The 21,765-nt window shown below is 34.9% G+C and overlaps 3 protein-coding genes, 1 long non-coding RNA gene and 1 pseudogene across 6 annotated transcripts; 2 read left to right on the plus strand and 3 right to left on the minus strand.

The window, feature by feature from the left end:
• Nucleotides 1–1,081: 1,081 nt before the first annotated feature.
• Nucleotides 1,082–3,986, minus strand: LOC122313855. Of its 3 annotated transcripts, none has more exons than XR_006243522.1 (2): nucleotides 3,599–3,986; nucleotides 1,082–1,845 (listed from the first exon to the last, which is right to left on the minus strand). It is a non-coding gene; the product is annotated as an uncharacterized LOC122313855 (long non-coding RNA). The 3 variants fall into 3 exon arrangements; XR_006243524.1 differs by having other exon boundaries at nucleotides 3,530–3,986; XR_006243523.1 differs by having other exon boundaries at nucleotides 2,696–3,986.
• On the minus strand, nucleotides 3,680–3,737 carry LOC122314613 (annotated as a pseudogene).
• A 3,382-nt stretch (nucleotides 3,987–7,368) lies between the features above and the next one.
• LOC122312305 (65-kDa microtubule-associated protein 8-like) lies at nucleotides 7,369–11,825 on the plus strand. The gene is made up of 11 exons (XM_043126860.1): nucleotides 7,369–7,702; nucleotides 7,797–8,000; nucleotides 8,170–8,427; nucleotides 8,516–8,728; nucleotides 8,829–8,984; nucleotides 9,062–9,221; nucleotides 9,450–9,601; nucleotides 9,697–9,784; nucleotides 10,070–10,143; nucleotides 10,927–11,001; nucleotides 11,177–11,825. Exons 1-11 carry the CDS (start codon nucleotides 7,607–7,609, stop codon nucleotides 11,498–11,500), a joined length of 1,800 nt encoding a protein of 599 aa, XP_042982794.1. The 5' UTR covers nucleotides 7,369–7,606; the 3' UTR covers nucleotides 11,501–11,825.
• Nucleotides 11,826–12,885: 1,060 nt separating this feature from the next.
• On the minus strand, nucleotides 12,886–13,569 carry LOC122312741 (uncharacterized mitochondrial protein AtMg00810-like). Its single transcript, XM_043127404.1, has one exon. It carries the CDS (start codon nucleotides 13,567–13,569, stop codon nucleotides 12,886–12,888), a length of 684 nt encoding a protein of 227 aa, XP_042983338.1.
• A 4,043-nt stretch (nucleotides 13,570–17,612) lies between these two features.
• LOC122314479 (mitochondrial import receptor subunit TOM20-like) lies at nucleotides 17,613–21,354 on the plus strand. Its single transcript, XM_043130101.1, has 6 exons — nucleotides 17,613–17,846; nucleotides 18,137–18,215; nucleotides 18,308–18,477; nucleotides 18,569–18,616; nucleotides 19,012–19,110; nucleotides 20,851–21,354. The coding sequence occupies exons 1-6, from the start codon at nucleotides 17,748–17,750 to the stop codon at nucleotides 20,971–20,973; spliced, it is 618 nt and encodes a 205-aa protein (XP_042986035.1). The 5' UTR covers nucleotides 17,613–17,747; the 3' UTR covers nucleotides 20,974–21,354.
• Nucleotides 21,355–21,765: the final 411 nt, after the last annotated feature.

Here is a 21,765-nt window from a genome sequence, read left to right on the forward strand (position 1 = left end):
TTCTTTTTTTAAAAGAGTAGGACTAGATAACAGCATCCCTCAGCAGGATCCCTGTTTTTTCCATATTTATTTTGAATGGCAATAGTTAAAAATCAATCCATACTTCAGTAATTTTTGAAAAAATAAAACTTTTAAGTGCATTCATTTTTACGTATTATATTCATATAATTGGCTGCATCATTTTTTTAAAATTAAAATAACTACTTTAGCCAACACATCTGTAAAATATATACAGAATACGTAAAAGTGATTATATATATCATAACTAAAAAAAATTACAAAATAATGAAATAAAAATAAATTTACATGCATAATAAGCAGCAATGCTTTGCACAAATATTTATGTTATTAAAATGTATTTATTTCTCACAAATTTCATATACTAATTGATTAGTTATTCCAAAAAGGGTAGTGATAGAATTACTACTTTCTTATTACTCATTTATTACTTATAGTATATTTCAAGTTTTTTATCATTTATCATTTATCATTTTTTTTAACATCATTAATTATTAAGAAAAAATTAAAAAATATATATATAATTTTACTAATAGGCACTTTTTTAACCATTAAGTAAAATAAAAAATAAAAAATAATCAAATACAAAAAGGGTAATAAATAGGTATTAATATGATAATAACTATATCATTATCCTTGCACGAAATTCTTCGATGTCAAAATACCATCTGGAAAGAATATTTGGTATCATTGCAATAGTTTGAATATATAAAATTAATATTTACATAACTAAATTCTAAAACTCAATTTAAAATTGATATCAAACTTTAATTTTCCTTCTCTTGATTATCCAAAAACACCCCAACTAATTATTTTTTTATTAGCTTTTTCAGGAGAGGATAAGATTCTTTCTATTTCCTTTGATAATGGATAGTAATGTGAAACATGAAATATTTCAGTTATTGTATTTATAAAAATGATTAGATTATTTAAGTAAAATTACCAAAACTGTCATTTTATGCATTTTAAGTGAATGGAATGTATTCTTGTTTGATTGAGAGAGAGAGAGAGGTCTCAGCCTTTTCTCAGTTTCTGACTGCGTAATCCTAAGAATCAAGACTAGTTGGCAATAGTAAAATCAAGCCAAGTATCTCGCTCCTTTACATCAATGCGATGGTCATATGTAAAAAACTGTGCAAAGCAACAATGCATTCCAAATTCAAACACACCAAAACCAAGACTATCTCATTGGGTTTTAGAATCGCAACTGGGAAATAGTAAACCAAGCTATTTTGCAACTTTGCATTCAAGCAATGTTCGTATGTACAGAATCGTGTGCAAAGCGACTCTGCAATCAAATGGAGCACTCTCCCTTTCCATGGCTCTTGCAGTTCTTCTCCTGTGATTCCACTTCGCTTCAATGTCATCTGCGGGTAAGCAGTTCTTCAGACTCCACAAGTAATTTCCATCTCGTTTAAAAACTTTACTGCTAATCACAAATTTTCCTTCTCAAATATAGTCCAGAATCCGACTTGGAATCTCCTTCGACTAACATGGCTAGAAAGTCTACAAACACCACTACAACGCATTCCCAGTTGGTCATTTAATGGCACAGTTTGGCATTTAAATTTAAGGTCCTCAGACCTCATCGCCAGGATATGGCATGCGTTGCAGTTGGGTCGGGTGGCAACTACAGGACGTACTTGGACTATAGACTTACACTCATCCGTGTTCCTGGGAGCGAAGACTATTCCAATGATGTTACTGCTGTAAGCGTCTTGACTTGATTTCTGAAGGATGGGTTTTCCCTTTCAAAGATGTGGGAATGAACCGTGGGAGAGCCATGCCTGCTACTTTCTTGGTTGAGATTAAGAAGCGCTCATTAACCTGGAATTCCAAAGCATATCAGACTATATACTACTACAGGAAAGTGCACACCTATGGTGGATACATTCCTCATAAAAAGAGTTGGGACAAACATGAATTGGCTACACAGGCATGTAATTTTCGACTCTGCAATATCGATGTGGGCTGTACTTTTCCTTATTAAATGGAGGAAATGCACCATGCATACAAAATAAAATGAATCAAATAAGAACAGAAAAATGTAAAAGAAAAAATGAACAGCAGAGAATCAGAATAATATAAAGCTTAAATTAATCGCTAGAATCATCAAAACTCTAGAGCAGTTGTCTAATCTGCAGGTTGGAAAACCAATGAATCTTATACTATCCTTTTGCCATTCCTATGTGAGCAACTATCCTGATTTTTTTCTCTTTTGAAAGAAATTTTAAATCTGAAGTAATTTGAAGAAATATGGCACACCACAACCCCATAAGTATGGTCAACATCATGAATATTGACAAGCAAATCTACTTCCACGTTCAAACCAAACCAAAACCTAAGTGTAGCATAGCTAAATCTTTGGTTCTATCCATCCGTTCACTTAATTTTCCTTTTTCTCTTCTGATTTTGTGGCCAAACTTACTGAATATGATATCCTTAGTTGGGCCAACATTATTCCTTAGCAGCTTCTAAAATGCTAGCAGTATTCCATCTACACAATTAATTGGTTAAAGCACATTCATAGAAAACTAGTCAGAACAAGCACTCGTACCTAAAAAACTGCTTGTTTATAGAGTCAGATTAAACCTTAAATCTTTGTGGAAATTTAGCACACGTACTAAAACTACATGAACCACAAGCGTTACCAAGATTTTCTGGATGTTAGATTGACCATCTAAAGCAGAAAAGAGACCATCAAACTGGAGCTCAATAACCACTCCAGCAATGGTCGTGAAATGCATCTACTTCGCACACGACTTGGTTCCCAAAGCCAGGGCAGCAATTGAGATCAACTCAGCAGGTCCATCTGGAATCCTAACCAGACCAATGCTCACAAAGGGTTCAACCCATTCTCTGGAATTTGCAATGGGGGAGGACACTAATGCCTCGTGTGTGGGTAATTTCATGGTTTGGGCCTTGAGCCCGAGCAGGAGAGATCATTCGGAACTTTACAATGACAAGCTACGGCGATGGTTCCTCCTATAATCACTCTATGACATTCAAGGCAGATTCAAGTGCAACTCCCACCAGTTTAATGAGCTTTAATTAGAGACAAAGAGGTGATCATGTGTTTTGCGGAGAGTGAGAATGTCATTCCTCGCTCTTTCTCTGGGTTAAGGCCAAAACTGAAATTTGGTCTTATTTTTCCTCAAACTATCCTCGTTTTGAATGAAAATTATGATAGGCTTGTGATTATTTAGCACCGAAGCTTGAAAAAGGAGAACAACACAAAAAATGGCTGAAATTTATCCGATGAAGTTTTAAGCCAGTCTAAAGGCAATCCCCGAGTTCCACATGATGGATGCCCTAGCTACATATATGGTGTGTGCGCATCCTCGTTAAGAACACCGCTACTGAAAAATGAAAAGAAGATTTTCACACCCTCAAAAGCTACTTCCACGTTAAAGACATTCCAAACTTCAATATTAAAGAATATCAACCATCAGGACTCGAAATTTGAAAATCACGACTCCGCCCAAAATCCTAAAGAAGGAACCATCCTTACAGAAAAGAAACGCTAGTTTCCATAGGACATGCCGGGAATCCCAAAAGAAGAGAAAAGTCCCAGCTTTACCTCCGCGCACGAGCACAACAAACGCAGCGGAATCCATAATAAACGCAGCTTGATCGGAGAGAGTGGACATTGCTGCGAAATGGGGCCATGCTAATCTTCTCTGTATCGTTCCAATTTTATCGGATGTCCCCGAAGGGACGCTGTATTCTGCTTCGCGTTGCGTTATAAACACATCTCACTCATCGTAGGTACTCGGTGTGGGAATTTGTCTATTACTAGGCTAGGATTGTGGACAGATCTTGACCGTTGGTTTGTAGCATCTCTGTCAGAATTCTAGCGGTGGATCAGGAAAGAAGGTGGAGCTGACTCTCTGTATGTAGGATTGGGGCTGCTTTTAATTTGTGCTCTGAACTTATGTGAAATTACTTTCATTGGAAATTGAGTTCTTCCCTTCATTAAACTCTCCATATATACCTGTTTTTATTTTTTACTTTTTTTATTTTTTCTTCAATAGATATGTGATATAGAGCTATTAGGAGTGTAATCGATCTAATTTAATTTAATTTTAAACAAAATTTAAAACCAAACCGATAAGCATTGGTTTTATATTTTTTAAAACCGATTACGCACCGGTTATTCTCCTAAATTGGTATTCTAGTTTTATTGATTTTCGATCCGATTCGATCCCATTTTCTAGTTTTAATAAAATATATATTTATCATAAAAAATCTGTTTATAAAAAAAAAAAATTGTTAGGTCAAAAAATTATGCTATAAAAAACTGCTATATAAAAAAATGCTATGTAAAAAAAAAATCTACTATATAAAAAAATTATGCTATTAGTATAGCTTTAGTATAGTTTTATATAAATTATATGCTAATATATATAATTTATATTTATCTACTAATGTCTTATGTACTTATCAGAAAAAATATAAAGAGTTTTAAGTATATTAGCCACTAAAATTTAGTAATAATATTTGAGTAATTTCTTTCTTTTTTAGTTCTTACTTCTTATGAATCTATGATAAAATGTTATTAATAAATAATATATATTTATAATATTATATATTTAAAGCATATGATTAATTAAATTTTCATGTTTAAGATTAAACTTTTATTTTATAAATTATAATAACATTATCTTATATATAATTATAATTTATATTATTATATATTATATATAAAAATTATATATAATATATAACATTAAATAAATAAATAAAAATATATTAAATAGTACTGGTTCGGGCCGGGTCTGTCTGGTCTAAAAATGACCTGAATCAAAACCGGATCGGTTCTAGCCGGTTTTCCATTTTATGAAATCGAAAACCAGCACAACTGGTTCGGTCCGAACCGGTTCGAGCCGATTTTTCAATTTACCTGTTAAAATTTATGCCCCTAAGAGCTATCAAGTAATATTTTTCTTGAAAATTTATTATTTTGATTAAAGTTATTCTACTCAATAGCTCTATACCAATATCTTTAAGTAAGAAAAAAAAATTATGTTCTATATTTATTCTTCTCAATAGCTCTATACCATATTCTTGCTGAAAAATAAAATAATAATAAAAAATAAAAATTATGTGTTATATAGAACTGCTGAGTAAAATGTTTCTTCAGATTAAAGGACTATTTTATAGATATTTCTTTACCGGTTTTTATGTACAAGTATAATAATTTCGTCACTATAGATATAAGTTTTTGTTATAAAAATCAAGTAAATAATAAATGATTTTAATTGCACAGAAAAATTCATAGTTTTTCAGAGAAACCGACATGATTTGGAACAGTTTTGGCTCAAACGTAGGTGTTTTGTTTTGGACGAGGATTTTTCTTAAAGTACTCAAGTTTTGCGCATTTATTTTATTAAAGGTGGATAAATTTAGTATTTATATAAAAATTTCATTTTTTTAACGATTGATTTCACTTTTTTTAAAAAAAGTATCCAAAACTTACATACCATATATAACTAGATGTAAGAATCTAAGATTTTTAAAATATTTTTAATGGATGAAATGGTAAGAAAAATCACAAATTTACAAGTATTTGCATAGATTTAAAAGGAAAAATATTTTAGTCACAAAGAGATTATATAAAAGTAATTTTACAAATTGATCTGGCTTAATGTGGTTCGTCAAATTGTAAAATTATTTTTATTGTAAAGTAAATCTAACGTATCAGATAAAACCACATCAGTTTGTAAGATTATTTTTATAAAATTCATTTATGGATGTCGCATTACTCATTTAAAAAACTTTTTAAAAATTATTTACAGCCACTGCCACTTGACGTTACCATGGTAATCAGCACATAAATTTAATTCATAACGTCTTAAGAAATAGACCTGCCATTAAACCAACGTATAACAACCTTTTTCAACAGAAGGTGGTCTCTCATGGTTGATGCGACACTACAATTAAAATGTCTTTGAATAATCATACGAGTCGTTTAGCAGTTAATTTATAGGACTAATGTTATGTAAATGCTCCAAATAGACAAACTCCACCTAGACCCTTTATAAAATAGTGAATCCCGTTGAAAAAGAATGATTTTTTATTTTAATTTTTCACACTTTTTCAAAATGAAATCTACTTTTTTACAAAAGTTAGCTCAAAATTTATCTACGCGAGACTTGTACAAATCATTTCTCAACTTAAAAAACAATAGATTTTTATTTAAGAAAATTCATTTTTTTTTAAAGAAAGATTTTTAATAATAGTTTTGGAATATAATTATCAAATGAGATGTTCCTAACACAGTTCATCAAGCAAATCAAATGAATCAAGCGTCAGGAGCTCATTGATTTTTAGGCTATATCTTTAAATGAGTAACGATGCTTAAGTAGTACTCACATTGGTTGGTTGTAAAGTAATATTGTTCTTAGAATACAAGTCCACAACTTGTAAAATCTCACTTTTCCTTTTTTCTTGACAAAGTTCTTAGTAGTACACAAGTCCATTTCAACTCCATCTTTATGTTACTTTCATGTTACTTTCCCATCCTTAACACTCTTCGTATCAGATTCTCTCTCTCTCAACCTAAATTCTGTCTGCAACCACAAAATAGACCACTAACTGTTTAAAACAGTATATTGGGAAGAACCAAGAAGGTGAACGAGGTGTAGTGTTTTGTTGAAAATGAGAGTGTTGAAACTGATGGAAAAACTTCTTCTTTTTTCTTTTTCCTACCAATAATGAAAGAAGCATGTCACCCATAAATCTGTAAGTTATATACCATTTGCTAATCTGAACAAAGATTAGTGCTTTGCTGAAGATGGTAACACCATCAAGTTCAAAATCACATGCTAATGATGCTTAATTACACTCATCTCAATACAAAATATTAATCAACCTGTAAAACTTTGTTCTACCTGTAAGGAAAGAAGCATGCCACCTATCAATTTGGTCGGGTTAACCTTGAGTAACTTAAAAATATTGATAAACCAGACCAAGATCATTCTTAATCAGAATCAAATCCAATCAAAACGCATCAATGGCCGCTACTCGGAGAAATATGACGTTTAAAATCTTAGATTTTGTCATTATCAGTCACGAATATCTAACTTTAAACCATTTAAAATGTATCAAATCAACAAGCGTGACCCAAGATGACTACTGGCCATCACATTGGGCCATGGCTGAGGGTGTATATGATATTGGTTGCAGAAAAGCATGAATTGAGCTGTCTACATTTTGGGCATAGATTGCTTAAGAATCAAGTTCTGCTAAAGACTAATGTGTAATACTTTTTTTCTTTTAGCAATATAAGACACTATAAATTAAAGGAGAGACGCCTTTTTTTTGTTTTTCTAAAATTATTCAAATTCAAATATCCAGAGAGGGAAGATCCAACCTGGAGAATTAAAAAGAACTGACTTATCCTTGAACCGAAAGCTTCAACATTACCTAACTCTGTCACCCTTGCCTTTTAAGCAATAACGCACTTCCAAAGCTCCCAACCATCATACTTTCTTCCTCCATTTTCCCTCAATCCTGAGTGCATCATCAATGAACTTCACGAACCAGTAGCTTGTGTGTCTGTGAAAGCTCCATTAATCCATATCAAATGGACAATCAGAAAGGCTTATTCCAGATGCCAGTTAGAATGAGAAGCTCTGCATTGTTAGAAACTTCATGTGGATATTTACTTCAGGAGCTGCAGGCAAGCCCTTTTTTTCCCTATGAATTGTATACGAAAGTAATGTTTATGAATCTTTCTCATTCTGTTTTCTCTTTTACCATAATTTGGGAAACAGATGATCTGGGATGAAGTCGGGGAAGACAAATTTGAAAGAGAAAAGGTTCTGCTGGATTCAGAACAGGAGTGTCTAGAAGTTTACAGGAGAAAAGTTGATGGCGCAAATGTATCTAGAGCTCGCCTGCATCAGGAGTTGGCAGAAGCTGAGGCTGAATTCACCCATCTTCTTCTGTCTCTTGGTGAAAGATCTCTCCCTGGACGGGTACCCTACTTGAAAAGTCTTGTTTTATTCAGAAAGATTTCAGAATTTTATTGAATTAGTTATAATGGACAGTTGGCCATCTGATCACTGTTTCATGGCTCACTTCCAGTCATGAATATGCTTTTAGTTTAGTCTTAAATGGACTGATAACTGAATTTCGTCTGAACAGCCAGAAAAAATGAGGGGAACACTGAAAGAGCAGCTAGATTCAATCACCCCGGCTTTGCGGGAGATGCGATCGAGAAAAGAAGAGAGGGTGAACCAATTCCGAGCAATGCAAGAACAGATTCAGAAAATTTCTGCAGAAATAGCAGGTCAATCAGAGAACCATGATTCATCATCACTTGTCATGGTGAACGAGAATGATCTTTCACTAAAGAAACTAGAAGAGTATCAGGTTGAGCTACAAAGACTCCACAATGAGAAGGTACCACTAAGAGTATAAGAAATTGTTTTGTGGACAATGATCACATTTTTCAGATTAGTTATTGCTTACTCTTTTATTTTCTTTGAAGAATGAAAGGCTCCAAAGAGTAGAAAAGTACACAGACAAAGTCCACAACCTCTCTGCAATACTGGGTATGGATTCCTCGGTGATCATCACCAAAGTTCATCCAAGCCTGAATGAATTATCTGGGATGTCAAAAAATATAAGCGACAGTATTTTGGCTAAACTCAATAGTACGGTAAAGTCTCTGGAGGAAGAAAAGCAGAAGCGGCTTGAGAAGGTAATACTTATATTGTAATGATCATTGTATTTGAAGCATGAATAATGATATTCATGCAATTTGATAGATAAAGTCAGCATGTCTTCATATAATTTTGCAGCTGTGCCAACTTGGTAGAGCATTGACAAAGTTGTGGAATCTTATGGACACACCCTTCAATGATCGACATTTGTTTTCACATGTTACTGACTTACTATTAGTCTCGTCCGAAGAAGTATCAGATCCAGGAAGCCTTACCTCAACTATAATTCAGCAGGTCAGTATATAATGTTTTTATGTCACTCTAAAATTATTGGAAACGACAAGACATGACAATATAGTAAACTGTCCTAGGCTGAAGCTGAAGTCAAGAGGTTGGATCAGTTAAAAGCAAGCAAGATGAAAGAGCTATTCCTCAAGAAACAGAATGAGCTAGAGGAGATATGCAATAAGACACACATGGAGATTCCTTCACAGTCAGATATGGATAACATAATAAACCTCATAAATTCTGGTGCGATTCGAGTAATTTGTAAATGTTTTATGGGACATGATACTCTTTATCTTAGATTTTGTCATCCTTATACACTCCAGCTGACACTAAAACCGCGCTACGTTAGTTAGATGACTAGAAACAACAAAATCCAAGATGAAGAGTAGCATTGTTCTTGTTTTCTAAAGGTTTGGTGATGTTCTTGTTCGAAATTAAAGGATCCAACAAACTGAATTGAATGTTTCACAGGGGAGATTGACCATGCCGATCTCCTCATGAGCTTGGATGAACAGATATCACGAGCAAAAGAGGAAGCTTTTAGCAGGAAGGTGATAATGGAGAAGGTGGAAAAGTGGATACTGGCACGTGATGAGGAGCTCTGGTTGGAAGAATATAACAGGGTTATCAGATACATATATTTCTTTCGATGACAAGTTTCCTCCAACCTTTTACCATTTCCATTACATGTTTTTTCTTAATCCAAGTATGCTTTCAGGATGAGAATCGATACTCAGTCAGCAGAGGTGCTCACAAGAACCTGAGACGTGCAGAACGTGCCAGAATAACAGCCAACAAAATCCCAGGTGATATTCAGAAGCAGGAATTTTTTGAATGTCTGACTGCATTGCCAGGCCGTGTAAAAAAATAAAAGCTTTTCAAAATTCATAACAAAACTATGTTGATATTGCCGAAACATTTTTCCATGTAAATATTAACCAAGTAGATGGTAAAATAGAAAATATCAACAAAATACAAAAAGAAAAAGCTACTAATTTTAGACAGCTTAAGACACTTTACAAGGCATTCAAGTCATGGCAGTTTTGACAAAATATTTGATTGTATACGACTTCAATATGGTTCAACTGCAGCTTTGGTAGATTTGCTAATAGCAAAGACTAAGAGCTGGGAAGAAGAAAGAAAGAAAGTTTTCTTGTATGATGAGGTACATATTCTCTTGCTAGTACTATTTTCTGATAAAATATTGCATGGAGTATTGGCTAAACATGTAAATAACAAACACCATTTCACCACTAGTAAGAGTTGATATTCAGAATTAATAGCAGATAGTGTCGACTAGAATTTCAGAGACTGTAAAATCTGGAGTAAAATAGAAATCGCATAAGCAAGAGCATTTATTGTGAATCCACATTAAGGATGACTCTCATTTTCTGGAGATTTTCTCCTGTTAATCATCGATTCCATACTTCTCTTCCAGTCAATGGCAACCCATTACTTCAATGCCTATACAACCATGCTCATACAACCGTGTATATGTTCTAAGTATAGACTGAATTCGCACATTCCTATGGGATCAATTGGATTTTGTCAATTATATTATAGGCCTTTTTGCAATCAAGCAAAATGTTAATGCCGATGCTTAAAGCCTGAAAATGCAACTGCTTGTCATAAATCAAACGTGAAAATGTAGCTGCTTGTCAGAAATTTCTCTTGTCAAGCAGCAATTTCAAACTGCAAAATGTTTTGTATAGATGGTTTTTAAAGTATTGTAATTTAACTGAACCTTGTTAAGAAACATAACAAATTTAAATACCAAAAACCTTACAAGAATAGTTTAGTTGAGAACTCATCAAATCAGTTTTTTTTAACGCCTGACATTTTCAAACTCCTAAACGTCTGCAATTTTCTGTGTCATTTTGTTACTATGCATCTAGACACACTCATTCGGTAAGCCATTAAATTGAAAATGACATATTCTGCTGTCTAGGTACCTCTCCTGGCAATGTTGGAAGAGTACAACATGTTAAGGCAGGAAAAGGAGGAGGAGAAGCAAAGACAAAGGGTTGGTGTAATAAAACAATGCAATAGCAAGTTCAAGTTCTTTTCCTTTTTTTTTTTCCCTTTTTCCTAATCAAGTTCACATATCTATAGCATTCTCCTTTCCCTAGTACGTCTTCAAACTTCCACAACAACCAGTTTTTCCTCATCTACTCTCTGATATGTTCTTTTTCACACAGGAAAAGAAGAAAGTACAAACCCAAGTAGTAGTTGAGCAGGAAAATCTGTTTGTATCCAGGCCGGGAACCAGCAACCGGCGGCTTTCAAACAGGAGCTTGAATGGAGGATTGAGCAATGCTATGCCTTTAAACAGAAGACTTTCTCTGGGCATCCAACACTTGGGATCAAATAACATTAATTCGGCAACACAAGGCATATCTTTCATAAAGGAGGGAAGGAAGGCACCAGGTGAAAAGAAGTTTGTCCGACCAAGCCTTGCTGCTCATCTTAGAGATGAAACAGCCTCAGTGGTGTCAACATTTTCTGGTCCAATATCTCCCTGAAATTTGTGTCTGACTCATGGATCTTCATGCATGATGAGACAGAAGACAGACATTTTGAGAAAATTTGTTGTCCTGAAAACTGTAATAAATCCCATAGATGGATAATTTCAGGTGTTTATTGCAGATAGAAATAGCTACATATTTATGTATTTCGTTGCATTTTCCTTACCTGGCTGGATGTCTACGACCTCAGGACATGATGACACATGTGATTCCAAAGGCAAACAAAATAACATTTAGCTCATCATTGTATCAGTACCAAATATATGTACAGTTGCAGTAAGATATATCAAAATAAAATAAAATAGGTGAGTGTGTTTTTGAAGTTCTCTGTCAGCCTCTAAATCTTTATGCCAAACCTAAAATAGTATATCAATCTGTTCTACTTTCTCCGCCTCAAGCGGTCCTCTATTAGAAAATTTGATCTGAGAGACTTTGAAGATCTTGAGATGAGTTTTCAACTCATATTTGTCTGGCTTGGACCTTGAGATGAATTGTACAGTACATTTAACATAATATATAAAATCATATTAATTTATAAATTTATTTTTATGAATTATGAGATCTTTTTACTGCTGTAACACTTTTTTCTTGTAGAAATTGAGTCTCTACCCAAGTTTCAGGCAAATCTGTTAATGGTTTTTTTTCTTACACTATTTTTTTAAATATTAAATTAAATAAAATATCTTTTAAAAAAATGAGATTCATCATTGAAAATATATTTTTTTCATATTTTTTTAAGTTTACCTTCTTTTCTCAAAGAGAATGGATGAAGTTTCACATCTTAGGATTGTACAAATCATTTTTTTAAAATGTATAGTTTAAAAAATAATAGTAGGTATAATAGAAATAGAGTCAAGAGATGTAAAACAGAAATATTTACGTGATTTTCATTGATTTTATATGCAGTATAGTGGTGATATTTATACACAAATAAAGAGAGAATATTTTTGGTATAACAGAAAGTGACACCTATGAATTCACAAAGTATTCTAGAGTATTCCAGACTTGTATTCCTGGGCTATATTCGGTGAAAGGGCTGAGCTGTCTTTCTCTCCTGGAGTGGATGTAGTGATATTATTAATATGCCCCTGCGAGCCAAGCAATCCTGGAAGAATTGTGAGGCTCGATCGAAGTGTGGAAAATCCAAAAGTAGAAAGAGACTTTGTAAAAATATCAGCCAGTTGGTCTTTGCTGGACAAAAAAGACACCTAAAGTGTTTTGGCATGAATTTGATCCCGCATAAAATGGTAATCAATATCAACATGTTTTGTGCAAGAATGCATCACTAGGTTCACTGAGAGGTAAGTAGCTCCCAAATTATCACAATAGAGAGTTGGAGGCTTGGACAAAAATATTTCCAATTCTGATAAGAGGGACTGTATCTAAATTAGTTCACATGTTGCATGAACTAAGGCCTTGTACTCAGCCTTAGTGCTGGTCCTTGCAAGGGTGGACTGCTTCTTGGAGCTCCAACAGATCAAGTTTTTGCCATAAAATGCACAATACCCTACAGTTGACTTTCTATCATCTGGGCATCCTGCCCAGTCAGTATCGGAGAAGGCAGCCAGTTGAGGAGAAGGGGAAGGTGTGATAAGCAGGCCATAGTTCAGAGTTTGCTCGAGAAAACGTAAAATACATTTCATAGCTTGCCAATGAGATACACGGGGTGCATGCATAAACAGGCATACCTGATTTACTGAGAAGGCCAGATCGGGTCTAGAAAAAAGTAAATATTGCAAACTACCCACCACACTCCTGTATAATGATGGGTCTTCCATAGAGGTAGAATCAAATGCAAAGAGTTTTGTAGAAGACGATATGGGTGTACTCACAGGTTTGCAATTTGTCATATTAGTTTTCTTGAGTAAGTCAAGAATGTATTTTCTCTGAGAAAGTACAAGACCAGTGGAACCACGATGATATTCTATGCCCAAGAAATAATGAAGATTACCCAGATCTTTAAGATGAATATCAACACTTAACAGTGAAATAAGTTGATCAAGAGCATGTGGGTTTGAACCAGTGAGGACCACATCATCAACATAAACTAAAAAATAAATGGTCATTAATTGATGACGATATATAAACAATGAAGTATCAGACTTTGACATAGCAAATCCCAAATCCAACAATTTTGAACTCAAACATGTGTACCACACACGAGGGGCCTATATGAGGCCGTATAATGCTCGATTGAGCTTACAAACATAATGAGGAAATTGTGGGTGAATAAAACCAGTGGGTTGTGACATAAAAAAATCATCATCCAGTGTCCCATGCAAAAATGAATTTTGCACATCTAATTGATGAATTGGCCAGCCAGAAGTAATGGCAATAGAGAGAACTAACCGGATCGATGTAGGCTTCACCACTAGGCTATAAGTCTCTAAGTAGTCCAAGCCTTCAAGTTGACTGTATCCTTTGGCTACAAGTCTTGCTTTTCTACGCTCGATGGAACCATCCAAAAAGTGTTTAGTCTTAAAAATCTATCGACATCCCACAAGGTTTTGAGAAGAAGAAAGAGGAACCAAGGTCCATGTATTATTAGAGAGGAGTGTGTTGAACTCAAGTTGCATGGCTTTTCTCCATTCTGAAAATTTGGATGCCTCACTGACAGAGGTGGGTTCGTCTGGAGTGACAGTAGATGTTACATGAGCGCGAGATTGAGGCCAAGAGATTATGCCATCTATTCGAACTTTCGGGAAGTGAAGTTGGGATTTAGGTCTGGTTTGCATGGGATGATTTGAAGCAAGTGGCAACTGAGAGGGAGAACGCTATTCGACAAGAGGAGAAGGTGCCCCAGTTGATGAAGACGAAGGATTGGGTTCTAATGTGGGCTCGGAAGATTGTGAAGATTCAGGAGTTGTAATAGAGTGTGGGCCAAACAAAGTGTGAGAGATATGTATGGACTAAGAGGGAGAGTTGGGCCATGGGGAAGGTAACAGAGGCCTAATGGGATTAAAGACATGGGAAAGAATACTAGGAAGAATGACCGAATTAGTGGGCTGTGAAAGAATAGGTCCAAGAAGGATGGGTTGAGTAGAAGGTAACGGAATGGGAGATTGTTTTGAAAAAGGAAACTCACACTCATCAAATAGTACATCATGAGAGATGTACATTTGAGCAATTGGAACATGAAAGCATAAATACCCATGATGATCAGTACCATAGCCAAGAAATACGCATCCAATGGAGCGAAAATTCATCTTATGTTTATTATAAGGTCTGAGGTTAGCCCAACAAATGCAGCCAAAGGTCATCAAAAAATTATAATTTGGACACTTATGAAACAAGACTTCAAAAGGAGATTTATAATGTAAAACTTGAGTAGGTAGTTAATTGATTAAGAAAACTACAGTGGTAAAGGCATTAGACTAGTATTTTTGAGGAGTAGAAGAGTGAGCAAGTAATGCAAGTTTGATCTCAACGATGTGCCAGTATTTTCGTTCAATCGAGCCATTTTGAGAGTGAGCATAAGGATATGATAAACGATGAGAAATTCCAAAAGAATGTAAAACAGTGTTGAGAGATCTAAATTCTCCACTCTAATCAAATTGTAAGGCACATATTTTAGCATTAAGAAGAGTTTCTACATGACGTTTAAATGATAACAAGATAAGGACTACATTAGATTTATATTTTAATGGAAACAACCATGTAAACCTGCTATAATCATCAACAAAAGACAAGTAATATCTAAAACCACCTCGTGACAAGACTGGAGCAGGACCCCAGAAGTCGGAAAAAAGAAGTTGAAGCGGGGCTGTTGAATGAGAATCATAAGAAGCATATGGTAGTTGATGAAGCTTTGCTTGACAACAAGAAGAGCATAAGCCAGGCTTAGGAGATGACTTCATAGGAAGAGAAATTTGTGAAATTATTCTGTGAAAAATTTGCATTGATGGATGTTCTAATCGCATGTGCCATTGGGAAGGAGAAACACGAGTAGCAGTGTAAGCATGATGAGAGGACCGGTCATGAGGAAAGACATACATCCCATTGCTAGTATGACCTTGAAGGAGGATTTTCTTGGTAAGAGAATCCTTCACATAAATACAAGAGGAATGAAACTCAAAAAAGACGAAGTTATCTTCACAAAGTTTTATGGCTGAAATTAAATTTTTAGAAATAGAAGGAACATGATGGAGCTGAGAGAGAAGAAGATTGCCAGATGTAGTTGGAATATTAGAGCTGCCAACGTAATGGATAGGAAGAGAGCTGCCATCACTGACATGGACTTATTCATCACCCTTGTACTTAGATGGATTAAAAGAAAAATTAAAAAATTTGTGAGTGAAGTGATGTGTACCAGCAGAGTCTGGATACCAAATACCATCAATAGATGAAGCTCTATCGTTTGTGAAAGAAGGTGCAAATGTGAAATGAGCAGATAAAGAAGGAGGTGGGTTTAATTGGTAGCTATGATTGAACCGATGGTAACATGTGAGGGCTGTATGACCTTTTCTTTGAAAAACTTGACAGAATGAATGATTTGGTGAAAAATAGGATTGATTGAACCGACCACCATCTCAGCCTCTACCACATCCTCTATAACCTCCTCGGCCTCTGTTACTGTAATTATTAGAGTTTTTGGAAGTGGAGTTGGCTGAAAATTCTGGGGATGCAGTAAGGGTAGTCTGTTGATGGGACAATCTGGACTCATGGGTAAGTAAATGACTATAGACTTGTGAAGGGCTAAACCTTTCGACCATTGTGGTAATTGAGGTTACAATTGATTCAAAACCTGACCCCAAGCCAACCAACAAAAATGTTATAAACTCACAAGAGGTTAAGATTTTACCAGTAGTTGCAAGGGCGTCACGAAGAAGCTTAGCTTTCTGATAGTACTCAGCAATAGAATCCAAACCTTTCTTGAGTGTAGTCAACTGATACTAAATTTGCATAATTCAAGATAGGGACTTTGCTGCAAAGAGATTCTCTAGGATTGTCCAGATTTCTCGAGATGTGGAAGCTTCAAGAACATGGGTTATCAAGGTTTCGAAAAGTGAAGAAATAAGGATGCTCATAATGGCCTCATCTTGTTGTTTCTAGGCTAGGTAATCAGGACTGGGCTTTGTGGAATTTTTGTTGAGTGGCTAGGGGGTGTCAATATATCCATCAATATAACTATAAAGATTATGTCCTTTGAGGTAAGACATGAGTTGAGCCTTCCATAAAAGATGGTTATCATGGTTTAACTTAACAGTGATAAGATGAGTAGAAGAAGAAAAGGGAAAAGCTGGGCGAAAATGGAGGTGGAGGAGAAGGTGGAGGTGTTTCGCCCATGGTAGAGTCTGGACCTAAGTCATTTTTAGGCTCTGATTACCGTAATAGAAATAGAGGCAAGAGATGTAAAACAGACATATTCACATGATTTTCATTGATTTCATATGCAGTACAGTGATGATATTTATACACAAATAAAGAGAGAATATTCTTGGTATAACAGAAAGTGACACGTATGAATTCACAAGGTATTCTAGAGTATTCTAGACTTGTATTCCTGGATTGTATTCGGTGAAGGGGCTGGGCTATCTTTTTCTTCTGGAGTGGATGTAGTGATATTATTAATAAGGTACAGTTTTAGAATGTATAATTTTTTTAAAAAAATTGAGATTTATCATTAAAAATAATATTTTTACATGACTTTTAAATTAATAATTTTTTTAAAAAAATGCACGAAACTTCCATAGCACAAATCATTTTTCTAAATTAAATCTTACTATTTAAATAATAAAAAGTAATGTTATAAACAGACAAATATAATTACATAATGCACAGACAGCACAAATGTCGTAGTTATTATGAAAAAATTTAGAATTTATTATTAAAAAATTAATTTATTTTTATGTAAATTTTATATTTATTAATTTTTTAAATAATTACACCACTAGAGTCTATTCTACGACTGAATATTACAACTATTAGAGATAGTCCTAATTATACAAAATTAAAAAATTTATCTCATTTTATTTTAACTTATTATTATAATTTTTTTAATTTTTTATATAAAATATAATAAATAATTTTATTTTTTTTAAATTTTAATATAAAATTATATTATAATAATATTTTATTTATTATTATTTAAAACATTTCATCCCAGTAACCAAACGGAATTAAAGAGTAAAGACAGCATTTCGGTTCGGGGCGGTCGGAACTTTCAAGTTTTGGAAACCCTAGGACTTGGTCTGTCTGTCGGAGTTACACAGACTATTCTCGTTTCTCAACCAGTCTGTCCATCATGGAGTTTTCTCAAGAGGAGTTCGATCGGCTCATCCTTTCCGAGCACACCCGCCAAACTGCCGAAGCCAACTACGTCAAGAACCCTCGTGACGCCGATGTTCGTATCTCCTCCTCTTTCTCTCTCTGTTAATATCAATGTTCTAGGAGTAGTGATCATTATGAATGTTCATTGCGCACGCATTCTAGTACGTGCTTTGTCTATATATGTTATTTATATAATTTCTTTATTTGATCTGTTAAAATACTTGTTGGAATTTATTCCCATTCTATGTGTTATGAACCCCCTGGGATACTTGATTATTGGCCTTTTGTAGTGGTTTTTTATTTTATTTTTAGTGGTGTGAGTTATGAAATTATTGTATGATTGGATACGTGAAATCTCTGCAGAATCTGACAAAATGGGGAGGAGCGTTGCTTGAATTATCACAACTTCAAAATGTTTCCGATTCGAAGATGATGATTAGTGGTATTCTTAGGACTTCATAATTTTATTGGAACGTCTGTTGCAAAAAAGTTTTGAACTTCACATTTGATGTGCTTGAAATTTGAATATTATAGATGCCATTGCGAAGTTGGAGGAGGCTGTGCTTATCGATCCAGTGAAGCATGATGCTCTGTGGTGCCTGGGAAATGCCCACACGTCCCAAGCATTTCTCACTCCTGACGTTGATGAGGCAAAGGTAGCTTTTGATAAGGCACGTGACTGTTTCCAAAAGGCAGTAGACGAGGTAAATTTCCAGTTTCTGAGTTTTTAAATTATTTTTTTCTTTGAGGTCAGAGAATCTCGTAGAAGCTTGATGGTAGATTTTGTTTTTGTAGGATCCATCCAACGAGCTCTATCTCAAGTCCTTAGAAGTCACAGATAAGGTAACTTACAAGTTTCTACTCCTAATTCATTTTAACCTTATTATCGATGATCCTATACTGAATTTTAATCTAACGACTTGCATTGTATTTTCAAATGATTTTTTTCTCTAAGCAAAAAAGTTTTAAGATGATGACATTGCATTGTCTCAATATTGCTTGGGAAAAAAGAGTATATATGGTTTTGTGTGGCACTACTAATTATCTAGCAGAGAATTTAGTGCTTCTTTAGTGTTTGGGCCATGCATAAGTGCGGTGGAGAGTGGGATTGTGTTGCCCCTACTTGTATCCTTGCTAATTCAAATAGTCTAGTCTTTACCTCATAAACCAAAGTGCCAATTGACTTTTTTGATGATTTTTCATGCTATTAATTCGATCCCATTGTTTATTGTTCTTAGGCACCAGAGTTGCACGTGGAGATCCACAAGCATGGGCTCGGTCAACAGACTATGGGTGGAGCATCTTCTGCTTCTGCTTCTGCTTCTGTTAATGAAAAGGTTAGATTGTCAAAGTTCTCCTTCACTTTATAGTTTACGCAAGAGGATTCGGTAAGCTGTAATTGTGTAGAGCCTGTTGACTTGGCTGGAAACCCTTTTTAGGGTTGAACAAATCATTGACCAATGCCTTTCGTTTTTTGTTCCAAAATTTCTAATAATATAAAATATTTCTCCAAACTTGTAGAGTCACTGTTGGCTTTTTGTTCTTTGATTTGTTGATTGTGTTTGGATGTCAAGTCCCACTGTATTGCAGGCATGGTCTAGATTAACAGAATTTATGGGGCTTGAGATGCCTGTTTTAGTCAATAGCTCTTTTTGCTCATTGCCGCCATTCGTCAACTCTGGTTTTTTTTTTTTTTGATAATTAATAAGAATTTTATTACCATGAATAGGCATAGCCCGAGTACGTAGAAAGTATACAAGAGGAAATACCCACACACAGCGACTAAAAGGATAGAAAAAAACTAGAATAACTCCAACACATCATCACCATTCAACTATGTTTCCAGATGCGTGTGATATAATGTGATTATAGTGTCTAGTACTTCAACCATCACACCTATTCTGTGTGAGATGTGATATATTTAGGTTCCTGGTTTGGGAGAAAGCCTGAGATTAATATAATAAACGTCCATATTTGGATCATATCTTGATGCATTACTAAATACTTGTCGCATTGAATTTTGAAACAGATTCTGATTGGATTGTTAAGCTGGTTGTGGTTGGGTCCGGTCTGGATTGGGGCGCCCCTTATGTCCGTTTTTTGGGTCACCTTCATGGAATCATCATTCATTTTGTGTTCTTTCATCCATGACTTGCTCTTACCCATACTTCTTAATCAGTCCCATTTTTCGCTGCACATGATTGAACAATCTTAATGTACCCCTCCTTTCACCTATTGGCCATACTTCCGGCTTCTCATCTTACAAATAGGATCATGTAGTTACATAACCCAGAAGTAACAAGGCCAAAGCTTGGGCTGATTTGCAGTTGAATGATTTATTGAAATTATAAATCTAGCAATTCAAAATCCATGGCAAACGATTGTTTTGGATATCATTTGGGTTATCACTAAATTCAGTTGTGGCCCAACATGAGACAACATGTATTGTCTTGGTTAGAGCTAATGTCCTCTCATGTTTACATCTTTTATTTGGGTATCAGTTGTCATCTATGAGCATATGTTTGTTCTGCATGTTATTTGTGATGTGGCTCATCTTTATGATTTGAACAGAGTATATACCCTGGGTGTGAATATATTTAACTCTTATATGTTGTCAATTTTTCGTGTCACATTTGAAAGAGGAGATAGGTTTCACAACCCTCTAAAGATCAGATACAGGGATGCTGGCTAGTTGTGCAAGTGTCTGTGGATTATCATCTTCTATGCACACATCCACAGGCAGACACATTTTGGGCTTGTTTCTGCCCATGGAAAAATGATATTAGTAAATAATTATTTTGGATAAAAGTGTAATACGCTTGTTTTCTGTACATTTGTAGGTAATTACTTATGAAAAAAAACATTCGTAGGTGATTAAGTTAAGCTTAAAGCCTAATTTCGAAATTGCTCTAGATATGCACGCATACACATGGTGATTGCTGTTGCATCATTCACCAATTTACCATCCTTTGGCAGGAGAGATGATCTATAACTTTCTTGTCTGTTCTTTATAGGTTTAAATTTGCTTCATTTCATTTTTGTTGGATAATTGAGCCTGCTATATAATTTTTTTCCAGGGTTCAAAGAAGAAGAGCAGTGATCTCAAATATGACATATTTGGATGGATTATCCTAGCGGTTGGAATTGTTGCGTGGGTGGGAATGGCGAAATCCCACATTCCTCCACCTCCTCCAAGATAAGCCTTTTGCTCACGTTCAAGGCACAACCTTGCCGGTACTCGCTGGAAGTTTCAAATTTGGGTTGATAGATTCAACAGTCTGGCGATTAGTGAATTCAGTAATTCATGGGGTGTGCTATCCATATTCTGATTTTGACTCATAATGTATCACTCCTGCCGATTTCCTTAGGCAGATTTTCTCTCATTTTTTGTTTGGTAGTTTGTATCTCAAGCTATTTGAATTTTTGGATCATCCTCAGTACACTCCTGGAAAGAGAGAAGAGAGGGGGGGGGGGGGGGGGGGGGGGGGGGTGTGGTTTCGAGGTGGTGTTGTTTCATATTTATTGGCACTGTAAGGACGTGGTACAAGTACTTGCCATAAAAGAGATTATTATTTTTTTAAGTGATTTGTATATCGTTTAGTTGTGGGGTGCGTAAGATTTGCGTAGCCTCTATGAAAAAAGAGTAATGCTAGTTGCTAGATATAAATAAAAAATAGGATTTACTATTAAAAAATTAATTTTTTCATGTGATTCATATAGTTATCTATTTTTTTAAAAGAAGTGTGGTGTTTTTTTCTTTGATGGTAACGTTATTGTAGCAAGATGGAACAAATCAATCAGGATACAAAAGGAGATAATGATCTTAATCGCTGATTTCGGTGACGGGATGCATGGATTCAAGATACAAACTTCCTTATGCCATCCAAAACAAGTATAAATACACGCCGAGGACCTGTATTATTACTCTTTCGTGCCACTCTTTGGTGAAGCTTTACCCTATCTACTAACATGATCTGCCATAACCAGGTGGA

The sequence above is a fragment of the Carya illinoinensis genome, chromosome 6 (genome assembly GCF_018687715.1).
Source record: "Carya illinoinensis cultivar Pawnee chromosome 6, C.illinoinensisPawnee_v1, whole genome shotgun sequence".
Classification (NCBI taxonomy): domain Eukaryota; kingdom Viridiplantae; phylum Streptophyta; class Magnoliopsida; order Fagales; family Juglandaceae; genus Carya; species Carya illinoinensis.

What these genes read in the sequence shown, in the direction of transcription:
- LOC122312305 (XM_043126860.1), top strand. Translation starts at nt 7,607, where the DNA reads ATGGACAATCAGAAAGGCTTATTCCAGATGCCAGTTAGAATGAGAAGC. An exon ending in AAAGACTCCACAATGAGAAG is followed by an intron (nt 8,428 to 8,515) that starts GTACCACTAAGA and finishes TTTTCTTTGAAG; the next exon opens with AATGAAAGGCTCCAAAGAGT. An exon ending in AACAGCCAACAAAATCCCAG is followed by an intron (nt 9,785 to 10,069) that starts GTGATATTCAGA and finishes GTTCAACTGCAG; the next exon opens with CTTTGGTAGATTTGCTAATA.
- LOC122312741 (XM_043127404.1), bottom strand. Translation starts at nt 13,569, where the DNA reads ATGACCATTTATTTTTTAGTTTATGTTGATGATGTGGTCCTCACTGGT.
- LOC122314479 (XM_043130101.1), top strand. Translation starts at nt 17,748, where the DNA reads ATGGAGTTTTCTCAAGAGGAGTTCGATCGGCTCATCCTTTCCGAGCAC. An exon ending in TTCGAAGATGATGATTAGTG is followed by an intron (nt 18,216 to 18,307) that starts GTATTCTTAGGA and finishes TGAATATTATAG; the next exon opens with ATGCCATTGCGAAGTTGGAG. An exon ending in CTGCTTCTGTTAATGAAAAG is followed by an intron (nt 19,111 to 20,850) that starts GTTAGATTGTCA and finishes ATTTTTTTCCAG; the next exon opens with GGTTCAAAGAAGAAGAGCAG.